The sequence below is a fragment of the Protopterus annectens genome, chromosome 9.part0 (assembly GCF_019279795.1).
Source record: "Protopterus annectens isolate FY-2018-M chromosome 9.part0, PAN1.0, whole genome shotgun sequence".
Taxonomy (NCBI): Eukaryota; Metazoa; Chordata; order Ceratodontiformes; family Protopteridae; genus Protopterus; species Protopterus annectens.
The window spans coordinates 473,598,600-473,612,128 of NC_056743.1; the positions used below are offsets into that span (position 1 = coordinate 473,598,600).

General features: G+C 40.9%; 1 protein-coding gene across 1 annotated transcript in view; it reads left to right on the top strand.

Annotated features, from left to right (window-relative positions):
• Nucleotides 1-1,852: 1,852 nt before the first annotated feature.
• The window catches only part of LOC122810878 (microtubule-associated serine/threonine-protein kinase 3-like), a 46,472-nt gene continuing 34,795 nt past the window's right edge, over nt 1,853-13,529 (top strand). Inside the window, exon 1 of the mRNA XM_044082422.1 lies at nt 1,853-2,221. Within this exon, the coding sequence (XP_043938357.1) occupies nt 2,133-2,221 (89 nt within the window). The 5' untranslated portion in view covers nt 1,853-2,132. The remainder of the gene's footprint in view (nt 2,222-13,529) is intronic.

Consider the following 13,529-nt stretch of genomic DNA (forward strand, 5'->3'; position numbering starts at 1 on the left):
GATTACACAAAATGGAATAAGTCGGTCATTCACCACTGTGAATCTGCTTATGCTGCTCATGCCAGTAAAATAAGGAAGTGGCTCTTTGGGTGGTTAGTGCAGAGGATTAGTCTGGCAGTTAGCACAGAATTTTAAGGCAATGAACTGCTAATGAACTACTTCATGGTACGGAGTTTGATTCCCTTACCATTTATTTGCCTACTGTATTAATTTGAGCAAGTCACCTAACTAGACTTTACCTTAGGGCAATTGAGAATATGTGATAGGCTCCGTAAAGGTTTCTTGGACTGCATGCCTAGTAACCACCTGCAAACCTAAAGATTAATTATGATTGGCGCCTGCAAACTTTGAGTGCTGTTTAATCAAGGATGTCGACATGCCTATGGGGGTCTGCTCATGAAGTATATGTGTTTTAAGTGAGTGTTAGAAGCACTGTCTGTCTCAGGTAATGCCGCCATCATAGATCTTTTCATGACTAGCTTACAGAGAGGACTACCCCTCTGCAAACACTGTTTATGATTTCCAGCTCCCTAGCTGCTGATGCAAGTGCTCTGGGATATGAAAGGGCCAGACAGCTGTCATGAAAGTCCTTATTTTGGTTGACTGCAGCCCTCATCTCCCTCCTCCTTTCTTACACATGGTCTTGTTTGGGCTTGGGAGGGATTGACCATGAGCCTGTTATGAGGGCTAGCCCTGTCTCATCTTTCAGCCAGCAACTCTAGCAAGTCCCATTTCCTACAAGGATCTGCCACCAAGCACCCCATATACACCTACCCCTGCAGATGGGTCTTCATTCTTTTCATCCCCCCCAACACTACTTTCCAGCAGATACCCGAGACATTGATCAAACTTATTTCCCATGAGACGTAGGGCTTTATCTCTTTACACCACTTTACACCACTAGAGGTCAGCACAACAAAAGTGGATGGCGGTTTGTTATAGGCTTCCATTTACTTAGTCAACATGAACACGAATAATTAAAAAGTAACGTGTGCAACATTATATGTACAGTAGTTTCTGCTTTTTGACTTTATTCTTTTCTAAAAAACAGTCATTTGGATCTGTTCACGTACCCAAATTTATATGTACGTTTTTACATCTCCAGTTTCACAAGGAACTGAGATGCTTGCTATCCCCGGATTCATGTTTTAGTGATTTATTCTATAGCATACTACTAACTTGTAGAAAGCTAGGGACCTGTCCAGAGTCATTATGGAGTCAGACAGTAATAGAAAATATTCTTCCAGGTGTTAAATTCATACCTGGGGTCCCATAATCTAATGTTGCAGTTAGAGGATTTCAGCTTCATTTATGAATTGCTCCCATGAGATGATTTATTCATGTATATATGTTAGAATGAGTGCCAGTACTACACAGTTTTGCTGCTATGGCTTTAAGCTTAGTTTAGCTAAGATGCATTTGATCTCTGAACTTCACAGGATGGCCTAAAGCTGCAATACATCACTGATGAAGCAGTTCAAATCCCAGGAAAGGTGCTGTGCTTTTAACTATTATCTACCCACTGTCAGTGCTCCAGAGCAAGTATTATTTACTGAAAGCTTCAAAAAGGTTATGCTGAAGTACTGCCTTTTTATGGATTTACAGCAGTAACAGAGACAATGCAAAGAAGTAGAAAAGTGCCTGAGTACCAAAATTATGTATTTAAATAAGCAAATGAAATAATTAACTACACATCATCTTTGTAAAGGACACCATCTGAAGCAGTTGTGTTAACAGTAAACATGCAGCCGTTGTTGTGTACACAGTAAACATGAAGCCATTGTTGTATACACAGTAAACATGTAGCCATTGCTGTGTACAGAGAGTGCCTGCAGATATGCTTCACCAATAATTGCATGCACAGGTATGCCAACAGGTCCCCATAAGCTACCAAATTAGTCCTGCTAGCAATGGCTGCCAGCCTTCCAATTTTACTCTGTCTCAGGGATATAACATTGCAGTTCTGCGAATACCTAATTTCATAAAATGTGGCTGTTTTCAGGTGTACATGAAATGCAGCAGTAGCTGCCTTGATCTCTTGGTATTTTTATAATGATTTGTTTTGCCGTATTTGTCTGACAGGAGGGGATTGCTCATCCTTGTTAAAGAATGTTGGCATTCTGCCCGTTGGTATGGCTCAGATGTACTTTGCTGAAACTGTCCTGGCTCTGGAACATTTGCACAATTATGGGATTGTTCATCGGGACCTCAAACCTGATAAGTATGTCTTCCTTTTTATCTTTATTTTTGTATTGATGTGTTTAGTTTGCATATCTGTGGTACGATATTGAGCTAACAGCACAAAGCCATGGTTCCAGAAAACTCTGCTTCACAGCCTTGTGAAAATAATAATTTGACTTTAATCATGTTATCTGAGCCTTGAAATGTTTCTGCTCATCAGAACTGAAAATGACATAGTATAAAGCCATTTATGACTTTGTGTTGCTTGCTTAACACATTGCAGTTTTGTCAACATACTTCCTTGTAACAGTATGGGCCATAATTCTTACAAGTGTGTTTTTTCCGCTGCAGTAGTCTGTAAGAGCAGTAGGAAAAGATGACAAAAGTTTTTATCAGTATTTTCACCTCGTGAGAAAAGTTCATGAAGTCCCTTGTTTTGTTATTTCTCATGGGATTCTGGTAGACATCAGATTGTACCTCCCCCATTGCCGATCTGTGTCAGTTAGCTCCTTTCTTGTTATTTTGGTAAGCATTAGGTTGCTTTTTTCTTTTTTTTTCACATATCAGGACGGCTGTGAAACTGATTTGGAGCGACAACAAGGTAGTTAGTAAGCTTGGTCTTTGCGTTAGTTGTTTTGCATAATATGTTACTGAATTTGCTCTGCTACTTGCATTTAGAGAAATTTTGCAAGTATGGTAAACGGAGCTGGAATCTGAAAGTAGTGATAGCAGAAGCAACATCCATTGTTTTAGCTCACTTTACTTACCTTTTTAAAATAGTAGAAGCCGGTCACATTGTGGATTTTTTCTAACTTAGTAAGATAATGAAATAGTGTTGTCACTAGCCATCATCATCGTTTTGTAAACCTCGTCCTGTTGAAGGTCACAGTAGTAGTAAGGTGAACAATGTGTACCCGACTTTCATGTCCTGTTAAGTCTCCAGCTCATCCTGTGGGTTCAGAGTGTCTTCCTAGATAAGCTATAATATAATAGGCAGTATCTGAAATACCTCATACTAGAGGTGACTAGGGGTATCCCAACAAAATACCCAAATCACTTGAGCTGTACTCCCAAGTTTTTCCTGGATTGCCAAGCTCTTCACTCTGTTGTAGAGGGCAAGTCAGCTACCCTGTGATGGAACTGCATTTTTGATTTCTATATCTGTGATCTCAGCCTTTCAGTCCTTACTCAAAGCTCAGGATCATAGATGAGAACGGGCACGTAGACTGGCAATCAGGATCATAGATGAGAATGGGCACATAGACTGGCAATCAGGATCATAGATGAGAACTGGCACATGGACTGGCAAGCATTCCACAACTTAGCTACTGCTTTCCAGGAAAAGTCCAGTAAAGAGGCTGCAATACTGCTTGATTCCACTACAGCAGTCCACAGGTGAACCTCCCTAGTCCATCTGCATTCAGCAATGAACAAGACCTAATAGTACTTAAACTCTGCCACCTGAAGTAGCTGCCCCCTCCTATGATAGAGATAGCTGTGGACTGTTTTCTTGGAGAGAACTATTACTTCTAATTTAGAGGTACTGATTTTCATCACATTCTTATCATGCACTGCACAAAATTGCTGTAGTGTATCCTGGAGATCACAGTCATTTGAGGCTAATTTATTAATTTATTATTTATTTATTTCCGTTTGTTGACTGAGATAGTCTGACTGAGAAAAACCCCTTTTCAGCAGAGGCGCGGAGAGAAAAGCTCCATGTTTGCATATTAAAACATAAAACATTAGAAAACAGCCTGTGCTTCATATTAAAACATAAAACATTAGAAACATAACATGTGATTACGATTTTTAAACTGCCCACAGTGCCTTTGGGAAATACAAAATGTTTTCAGAAACATACACAGGCGTGAACAAAAAAAAGAATCAAATAACCTACATTTGGCATACACAAACGCAGAGGCAAACATTCACCTGTCAGCTGTATGCAAGTAGAAAACAAAAGGGTTGTAAGAGTCCACAGTCAGAGTGATGAGATGATGGGATTATCCAGGTACAGAGCAGGAGCATAACTTAAGAGCTGAACATGCATTGTTTGAGTCTGACTCCAAAGGATTTCAGGTTTTCTCATTGTCATTGTGTACGATTAACAACGATATAAGTTTTTAAGTCTCCACACTGGGTATTATCTAGATCTTTGGCTGTGCCTACATATTTTGACCATAGAAATCACAAAGAAGAGGAGAGACAAACCTAACCCTTGGTATAGTCATACAACCACCTTGAATGTATTCAACTTCTTGTCAAGAATAGAGACTAACACTTCATTCTTCCAGTACAGAAATTGAAAGACATGCAACTTTCCTTGGACCGCATAGATTTTTTTCCTTCACGGTACCTTTCAGTGTACATGATCATATTCCTTTCCCAAGTTCTCAAAACACTTGCTGACAAACTCCTATGGCCTCGCCATCCAGTAGCTGTTTGAAGACAAAGAGTTGATCCGCTCACTCAATTGCAGGACTGAATGACCATTGTTATATCTGAATTCAAAGTCCCAACTGTTGGACATAGTTTCCTTTCCAGCACTGAGGCATACATTTTCCTAGGGAGGGTAAAGAGTGTGATCTTTCTGTAGCTGGAATACACCATGCTGTCCTCTTTTTGAGAAGAGGAACAACTGCCTCAGGTTTACCAGTCCATAGCTACTGTCCCATCCTTCCCTGCAACACTCAAATGACATTTTAACCATGACTTTCTAGCAGGGTTCAGTACATTTCCAGATGGATGTCTTTCATTCCTACAGTCTATCTATAGTGTAACATTTTAATCACCACAGAGACATCATCTGCTGAAATGGTTCCAATTCCACATTCAGGTTTTGTCACTGCCTTTTCAGAGGATGACATCTCCACCAGATTCAAAGTTCCTCAGTGATGTTCAACAAACACACTGTCTTACTTGCATATGGGTAGTAATGCCTTACTACCCTCCTCCTGTCAGTCTGTCAAAGCTCAGAATTCTTCTCTTTGCATGTCTGTGAAGATGAAGGACCAATCATCTGGCATGAGCAGGACAGCCCTTCACACTCACTGATAAGATCCTTCCAGTTTTCTTGTGTCACAGTCAGAAAAAGATCATTTGGGATTTTGCTTCTCTCTCTCTCTGGGTGATATCAGCTGCAGAGCTCAGATAAGAAATTATTTTGGGTTTTATTTCCTCCCTCTGCATTTTCTATCAGTACTTGCATGATTTTTCTGACTAGAAATTTTGTATATGCTTCTGTTTTTGCTTTGACTAGCAGAATAAGACACGATTAAAAGTTTCTTTTGGAAGTTTTGACAGGAAAACTTACTGATATTGCATTTTTTTCTTTGGGATTATGATTATTTGAGGTGACTGAGTAAGAGTACAACATTTTAAATGATTTTTTAGTTTAAACTGCAATTTTGGCACCATTTTGTATGCTTTTCTCACCAGGTCTCCTCTGAAAATGGGCTCTACCCAGTCAAACTGTTCTGGTAATCAAATGTCAATAAATAAATAAATAAATATTTCTGACAAGAATTTCTCATCAGTTTATGATTTATTTCTTGTCTGAAATAGTTTTAGCCTGTATCCATTAATTTAGACTGAAACTAGCCTTTTTTTACAAAATCAGGGGACTTTTGTGCACGTATTTTGTGCTTCGAACCATGTTACTGAAAATACTGTCATTTTCTCACTGGTGCACAGATTAATATCCTGAGAGAAATACTCTTTAGATTGCCATTTAGGGAGAAAATAGTGGGATTTGTCCATCTTCCTACTGAACTGACTGTGTAGCCACTATCTAGTTTTGAGCTGGCAAGTTTCTTGTCCACTGACTTTATGGACTGAGACACCCCCCCCCCCCCACCATGTACCCCATTTGCACCTAAAAAACGAAATAATAAATCCAAAAAATATACCTCAGCCTATGGTTTTAGGTTCATAGGTTCATAGGTAGGTCCTAGGCTATCTGCCCGAAGGCATTTATAAGCCTAGCCGGAATGTGTTGGCTTTCACCGCCCCCCCCTTAGATTAGTTCCCTGTGCCTCTGTCCAGCAGAGCCATTGAAGTGATCCCTGGGGTAAGCTTTCTGTTTCCCATCCACGCTTCAAGGTTTCTCTTGAAGAGGGTTAGCGAGGAGCTCTGCCTAATGTAGATTGGAATCTTGTTTCAGAGCATGGGAAGTCTCTGGGACAGGAATGTATCCCTCCAGCACATCCTATTTATTGTTGTGGTGAGGTTTAGATCCCTGGAGCATGTGGTTCGAGGGGATATGGTTTTCTTTAGGTGGAGCATGTCCATCAATTCTGGGTTGGACATAGCCTTGTATGTTAGGCAGAGATCACCTCTGAGTAGGCGGCATGCAACCGAGTACAGCTGGAGTTTCTTCAGTCGAGCTGCATAGGGCATTTGCCTGAGGCCAGTGATCCTCTTCATGAGGTACTTCTGTGGTCTTTCCAGTTGTTGCAGATGTCTTGTAAGGTATATCCCATTGTACTCTATGATGGGTCTGATGAGTGATGCGTAGAGGGGCCCAGTGACCTCTTTCAATCTGGATGCAAACCCTTTTGTGATTAAGTGGGCCACATAGAAGGATTTTCTAACCACTTTAGCAATGTGATTATCAAAGGAGAGGTTACTATCTACTTGGATCCCCATATCCCTTATTACATCTTCCATATTTAGGGGGCTACCACCTATCTGGTAGTTTGTGGGTATTTTGTTTTTTCCAAAGGGGATGACTATGCACTTTTTGGCATTTAGCTTGAGGCCATGGTTTTGACACCAGGTATCTGTCTCAGTGAGGCCCTTTTGGAGGATGTCTGTGCCAGCCGGAGAGTCAATTATAGCCCCTAGTTTGCAGTTGTCTGCGAACTTGGTCAGCCATAGTCCTCCTGTGCTTGCCTGTACCTCTGAGAAGTATATGCCTAACAGTAGGGGTCCTAGGACTGAACCCTGGGGAATGCCACTTTTAACCGGTTTAGAGTCAGACCTAGCTACCGCAACTCTTACCATGTGGGTTCTGTCTGTGAGCCATTTGGCAACCCATCTCATGATGTAGGGGTTTTTGTTTAGGCTGGTGAGCTTGTCTATAATACCTGAGTGGGGAATGGTGTCGAAGGCCTTTGCGAGGTCTAAGTAGGCTGTGTGGACCACCTTTCCCTCGTCTATACCCTTGGTAACTGTCTCAAAAAAGTCCACCAGGTTTAGGAGGCATGGTCTGCCCTTAACAAAGCCGAACTGAGTAGGGTCCAGTGTTTGGAGGTTCCCAATGTCTCTGTTAATGAGATCCATGATGATGCGCTCCATAGCTTTGCAGACCAAGCCAATCAGGCTTATAGGGTGATAGTTCTTGGGGTCCATTGTGGCTCCACCTTTGTGGAGTGGAATAAACATTGCTGTGCGCCAGTCTGTGGGCATGTAGCCTGTGGAGAGGCTAAGTTTAAACAGTGTGTTTAGGTGAGGGGTTAGTTCATCTTTGAGCTCGTGTAGGACGCAGCCTGGGACACCGTCCGGTCCCATTTATGCTGTGTTTTTGGCTTTGGAGAGGGCTGTTTTAACCTGAGTGTCTGTGATTTCAGGGGCACTACATTCTTGTGAGTTTTGTGATTCTGCAGTAGCCTTAGCTTCAGGCAGGCTATCGGACCACTCACTTTTTGTAACTTCCAGTTTCAAATGTAAGTGGAAAGCGCTTCAACCCTCATCTTATGGACCAGACTTTGTTATTGCCCTCTATTCTCCAGAGAATGCTGGACTCGGGGATCATAGAACCAGTCCTTTCTTTGGAAAGAATGAGGTTTCATCTCTAGTATTTTCTTGGTTCCCCAAAAACAGCAGACAGAGTGTTGTGGGACCTTTCCTTTTTTGAATATGTTTGTCAAGGTCCCCAAGTTCAAGATGCTCACCCTGCAGACAGTGCTTCTTCTGTTTCTGGACCACTGCTTTATGGTGACCCTGGTCTTGACAGATGGCTTTTTTTCATATCCCCAGGGCTCATTACTTCAGGGGATATCAGAGATTTGCTGCATCTGGTTCAGACTATCAGCTTTTTATATTGCCCTTTGGACTATCCAGTGTAATGTGAGTGTCTTCCAAATGCCTTGTTCTGGTAATGGCCCACTGATGGACTCTGGTCATTCACTTTCTTCCATACTTGGATGACTTGCTGATCTGTGCAGAGTCTCCATCCAGGTGTTTGGAATCACTAGAGAAGATCCTGTTCTGACTCTCCCATGTAGGGTTCAAGTTGAATCTCCTACAATCATGTTTGACACTCTCACAAATACTCATCTTTCTGGGGTGCTTACTGAACACAGCATATTCTTTTCCCTGGGATCCCAGTTGCCAGAGCTGTCCTTCCTCAAATGAGAATTACAGTGGTGTAGAGATCAGTCACGTATCAATCCAGAGCTTCCTTTCTCCCCCAATGCCAGGATAATCTGTCCAGACAGATTTGCTCGACTTTGCTTGGGGTGCTGTGTCAATGGGGATGAAAGTTATTTGGGGACCCAAAGACGCATGGAAGCATATCTAGATCTAGGAGATATTAACCACAATAGACCCTCTGTTTCCATTTAGGTACCACTTAAAAAGCCTCATCCATTTGTAAACATAAGATTTTCTAATAGCAGGTTTTCTGGCCTCCTGTAACACCTGCTGCACATTCTCAAGAAACAATACCTAAATGGAGTCAGAATAGAATCATCCAGGTCATTGATAGAAATTTCTCCAAATTGGGATTTGCCAGTCACCTGTGAGACTGTGTGAAGAGGTCCAGCATGTGAGGAAGTTCTTTGTAATTTCCTTTGTCCAATACCATAAACAGGGATAAACACACTTTTCTAAGTTGTGCTTAAATGGAAACAAAGGGTCTATTGTGGTTAATATCCCTTTAGTCTTGAAAAACTGGTCTGAGCTACTTCAGGATGGCTTAGTGTATGAGTTAGTTAAGGTGCATTTATTCACTATCTCTGCTTCACTGCCAATGGATTCCCCCCGTTTGTTTGTTTTCTTTCTTTCTTTCCTTTTTTCTTTCTTTCTTTCTTCTTTTTGGGTAAAACAGCTCATGAAAAGAGTGCTGCATATGTGACCTCTTCACAAGCAAATTCCTCCTTCGTGGTATCGCAACTATGTTTTTGAAAAATTGACCTTATCACATTTTGAACCAGCAGCTCATGTTGATGTTAAGTTCGTCACGTAAAAAAATGTTTTGCTTATAGCTCTGAAATCTGCAAGGAGGGTTCCTGGACTGCAACCTCTCATGGTGGGAAAACCTTACTTGATTCTCCACAGGGATAATATTGGGTTATGCACTTAATCGCTCTGTGTTCTTTCCAGAACCTATGTATAACGGATAGCCGTTACCTTATACCTTGGATGTGCATAGGCAGCTCAGGTACTACCTTGACAGAACAAAGCCCTTTAGGAAGGTGAAAAGGTTTTTATTTCCTTTTCTGGGGCAAAGAAAGGTCAACCTGTCTCTAAGCAACTAATTGCACGCGATTTGCCCTCTGGTATTATTTTTTTTACACCCACCATGGTGAGGCAAATCTAGGCAAGATAAAGGCATTTTTCACGAGTGCCTTTTCTTCATCAGTGACATTTTGGAAAGGAGTGGACTCCAAAAGTATTCTAGAGGCAGCAGCTTGGTCCTCTGTCCCTATCTTCATGAAGCACTACAAATTGGATTCTTTTCTAGATCTTGTTTATAGAGTTCATGAGGATCATTGTCCAGGTGCTCCTGAACCCTTATCCTTCCACCTCCTAGACTGGGTAAGCCTTGGGAATCTACCCACATGCCAGTAAGGCAGTGTGTTTGTAGAACATAGTACAGTTGCACACATTCCACTTACCTGTAAGAGTAGATATCTGTATTGCACACTACACCTGCCACCATCCCCCTTTTTGTTTGGGTATATATAATTTGTTGTAGGTGGTGGTGTTTTGTTTGGCTTAGCAGCATTTCTGGTGTCTGTTTGTGGTGTTTAGTATGGAACAGTAGATGTTCACAATGATTATGTTTCATCTACTCTTCCTGTTGGACCCTAAAAAACTGAAAGGGTCTTGTCTGTGAATGTGAAGGGCTGTCCTGATCCTGCCAGGTGATTGTTTCCTCACCCTCACAGACAGACAGTAGGAGTTCTGATTACTGACAGATTGCCAGTAGGAGAGCAGCAGGGCACGGCTACCCATATGCCAGTAAGGCAGTGTGTTCTATGAACATCTACTGTTAAAGGTAAGTGGAACTTACAAAATTGTACTTTTCTTTGATCTATCAATAGTAGCCACACTTAGGGTCAGTATTTCTCCACCATTGTTGAGAATAGCCTGGACAAGATACCTCCCACCCCAAGCATTTTGTAACACACACCAAATAAGTTGTTTTATTATTAATGTGCAAGTTGATTGCGGCCACCTAAATCACATATACACTAAAATATCTTTAAGTTATAATAAAGTGGTCTATTCGGCAAATGCTTTTCATTCGACTTACTTCTGAAGAGAGGCTGTTGTACCTAGTGGACTCACCCAGGTAACACATGAGTAAACAAAGCTATAATTTTAAGTTTTAGTTTTTTTTGATAGTCTTTAAATGTTGTAATTTGAAATTGATGAAAATGGCCACTATCTGACCTTTTGAAAAAGTCACTTCTGAAATATCACATTCAGTGCACATAAACTTTTGAGTACCAAAGTCAAGTTTTTTCTTATTGTATGACATGCCAGTATGGTAGGAAATAAATTATTATAAGATGAATATGTTATCCCATCTGAACTTTTATCAGTTTGAAACCAACAACTAATAGGAATGTTAGTGCCCTGAATACTGCTCTAATGTCTGAAAGTCCCGCTCTGTTTGCATGGGGAGATGATCTCGACCTTGTAGGGTAAATACCTGATTAACCTGGAGTCATACAGGCCTATTTCACTGGGAAGTCAGGATTGTAAGATATTTTTGGGGAAAAAACACCAGATGATTAGAGCACAGCATGCAAAAACTGACACATTTGTATCAGTAGGAGCTCTTCCCAGAGGGGCAGAGATTTTACAACATATATTAGACCCTGATTATAATAGTAAGAAAGAAGAAACCAATACATTAAAATATCTACTTAACAGTGCTGACTTTTAGTTAGTAGTTTGTCAGAACTGTGTAGCTTAGGTATAGATGAATGCAGAAATTTTAGAACATTTTCTGTTGGAAAGGGGTACAAGGCAAGGGGGTGTTTGCTCTCCCCTTTGCTGTTTGATCTGCACCTGTGGTCATTGGCAGAGGCCCTGAGAAAGTCAGCACTGCAGGGCTACAAGATAGGAGGCCAGGATATAGACCTGGCACTTGATGAATTGTTAGTTTTTTTAGTGAAACCTGGGGAGGGCTTCCCTAAGTTGTTCTCCATACTGGAAGACCTTGGTCATTTGCTTGGCCAGGGAATCTTCTTGGGCTAGGCTTATATTGGCTCCAGGGCCATTAGCCTAGTACACACCTATGAACCTATGGTAAAACTAGGACAGCAATGGTACATTTTTAGCCTACAGAATGTTTTTGGAGAACTGCAGTCATTGTAACTGTCTAGGTACTCAGCTGTTCTCTACACTGAAGTTAACAGTAAATGTGACGTATAAACAAGTATTAACAAATACCAGGGATATGTGAATATGGGTAAAAGGGTATCAGCTGTTCAGACATTTGTATTACCCCAAACATTGTGTGTGGCCCAAGAAATTACAGTTAAGCCTGTAGGTCCTTTCTTTCCTACGCTAAATAGGTTGTTATTAGCTCTCTTGTGGATAAAGTAGACCTAGAGATTATTGGGATAGTTACTCACCAAAAATATAAAATGAGAATTTGTATCCTGGCTACCTTTAAATACTAGAGAACAGTTCAGATTGATGTGTTTTGTTTATGGAATTTGTCTGGATGCAAGCTGGTTTCCTGTAGGAGGTTAGATGAATAACTCCTTTGTGCTACAGCAAGCAAGCTCTGTCCTTTTTTTGAAAAAAGAATTTGCAGGGATCTTCCCCCATGAAGGATGCTATATCCAAAGTTCTACACTGGTCCTTGAGGGCTTTCAACTCTTGAATCATGGGAAGATATAGTGATCCTAATAAATCACTATTTAGAAAAAGACAAAAACTTGGATCTTACGTGCTACCAAATTAAGTGATGTGGAATGCTACACCTTTTACTGCTCATTCACATCCCTGCATTCCAGAGCATTTTCTGAAAAATCAGTTTAAAAAGCGTAGGATAATCAAGGTTTTTCTACTGCAGGACATCCCAGATATAAATCCTTACTTCATCTAATCCTGATTATTATGAGCTGGTAAGTCACTTAATTAAAAAGTCAGACCCAAGAAAGGTCTGGACACCTTAAGGAGCTATAGGTAACTGGAAGTATGCAAAAAAAGGTGCTATAGACTTAAACGAGTTAATGCTCAAAACAATTTGATGTATAAAGACCAGTTATAAGTGGAAGAAGGTGAGTCCTGGTGAGGGATTATTACTGCATAAGGCTCTGTTGAGGCATTCCATTGAAATAGCTAGGGGTATATCTAAGGGGAGGATGAGACCGCAGTGGGTTAATTTTTTTGAGGAGCAGTAGGTTGAATGATAGAAACAGTGAAGAATTAAGTAGGATATGTAGGTGTTGGATGAAGTCAGATAAAACTATAAAACACCTTTTAAGAGATATGGACATTTCTTGGACTACCCTATTTCTTTGAAACTGTGGACTGTAGCTTTACAGCATCCAAGGAGGCAACCTGATCTAAGAGGTTTTACATGTTTGGATGGAAACATCTCCATCAGTATAGTTATACTCATAAAAGGCTGGGAATAATATACCTAAAAGTCTCTCTCAGCTGTTGGTGTTGTGCAACAAAGGAACTAGGTATTTGGATGCACATATTTTGCTGGCAGACCTAAGCAAATCCATTATAGGAATAGTATGACATCCCTTTTGGAGGTGTTTTGGCAGCTGAATATTGTACAATTCTTAGGGCTAAAATTTCTTTTGGGTATACCCCAAAGGGTAAAATGGGCAAGAAGTGAAAGGGAGCTATATTATTTAGCGTTACTTGTGACTAAAAAAAGTTATTTGCAGGAGATGAAAAACAGTGGACCCCCGCAGAGGTAGTGGATGTTCACAAACTACTTCTGGAAGTGGCATGGGCAGAACTTTGACAGTAGTATAAGCCTTGGACGGTTAAGTTTCAGGCAAAGTGGTTATCTTGGATCCAGTGGTATAGAGATAGATATGTTTGAAAGGAGGGTACTAAATTAGTATAATGGAAGACAGACCTTTGCTAGGCTATTCACTGGATACCATACCCCCATTCGCTTAAGTAGGGAGGAA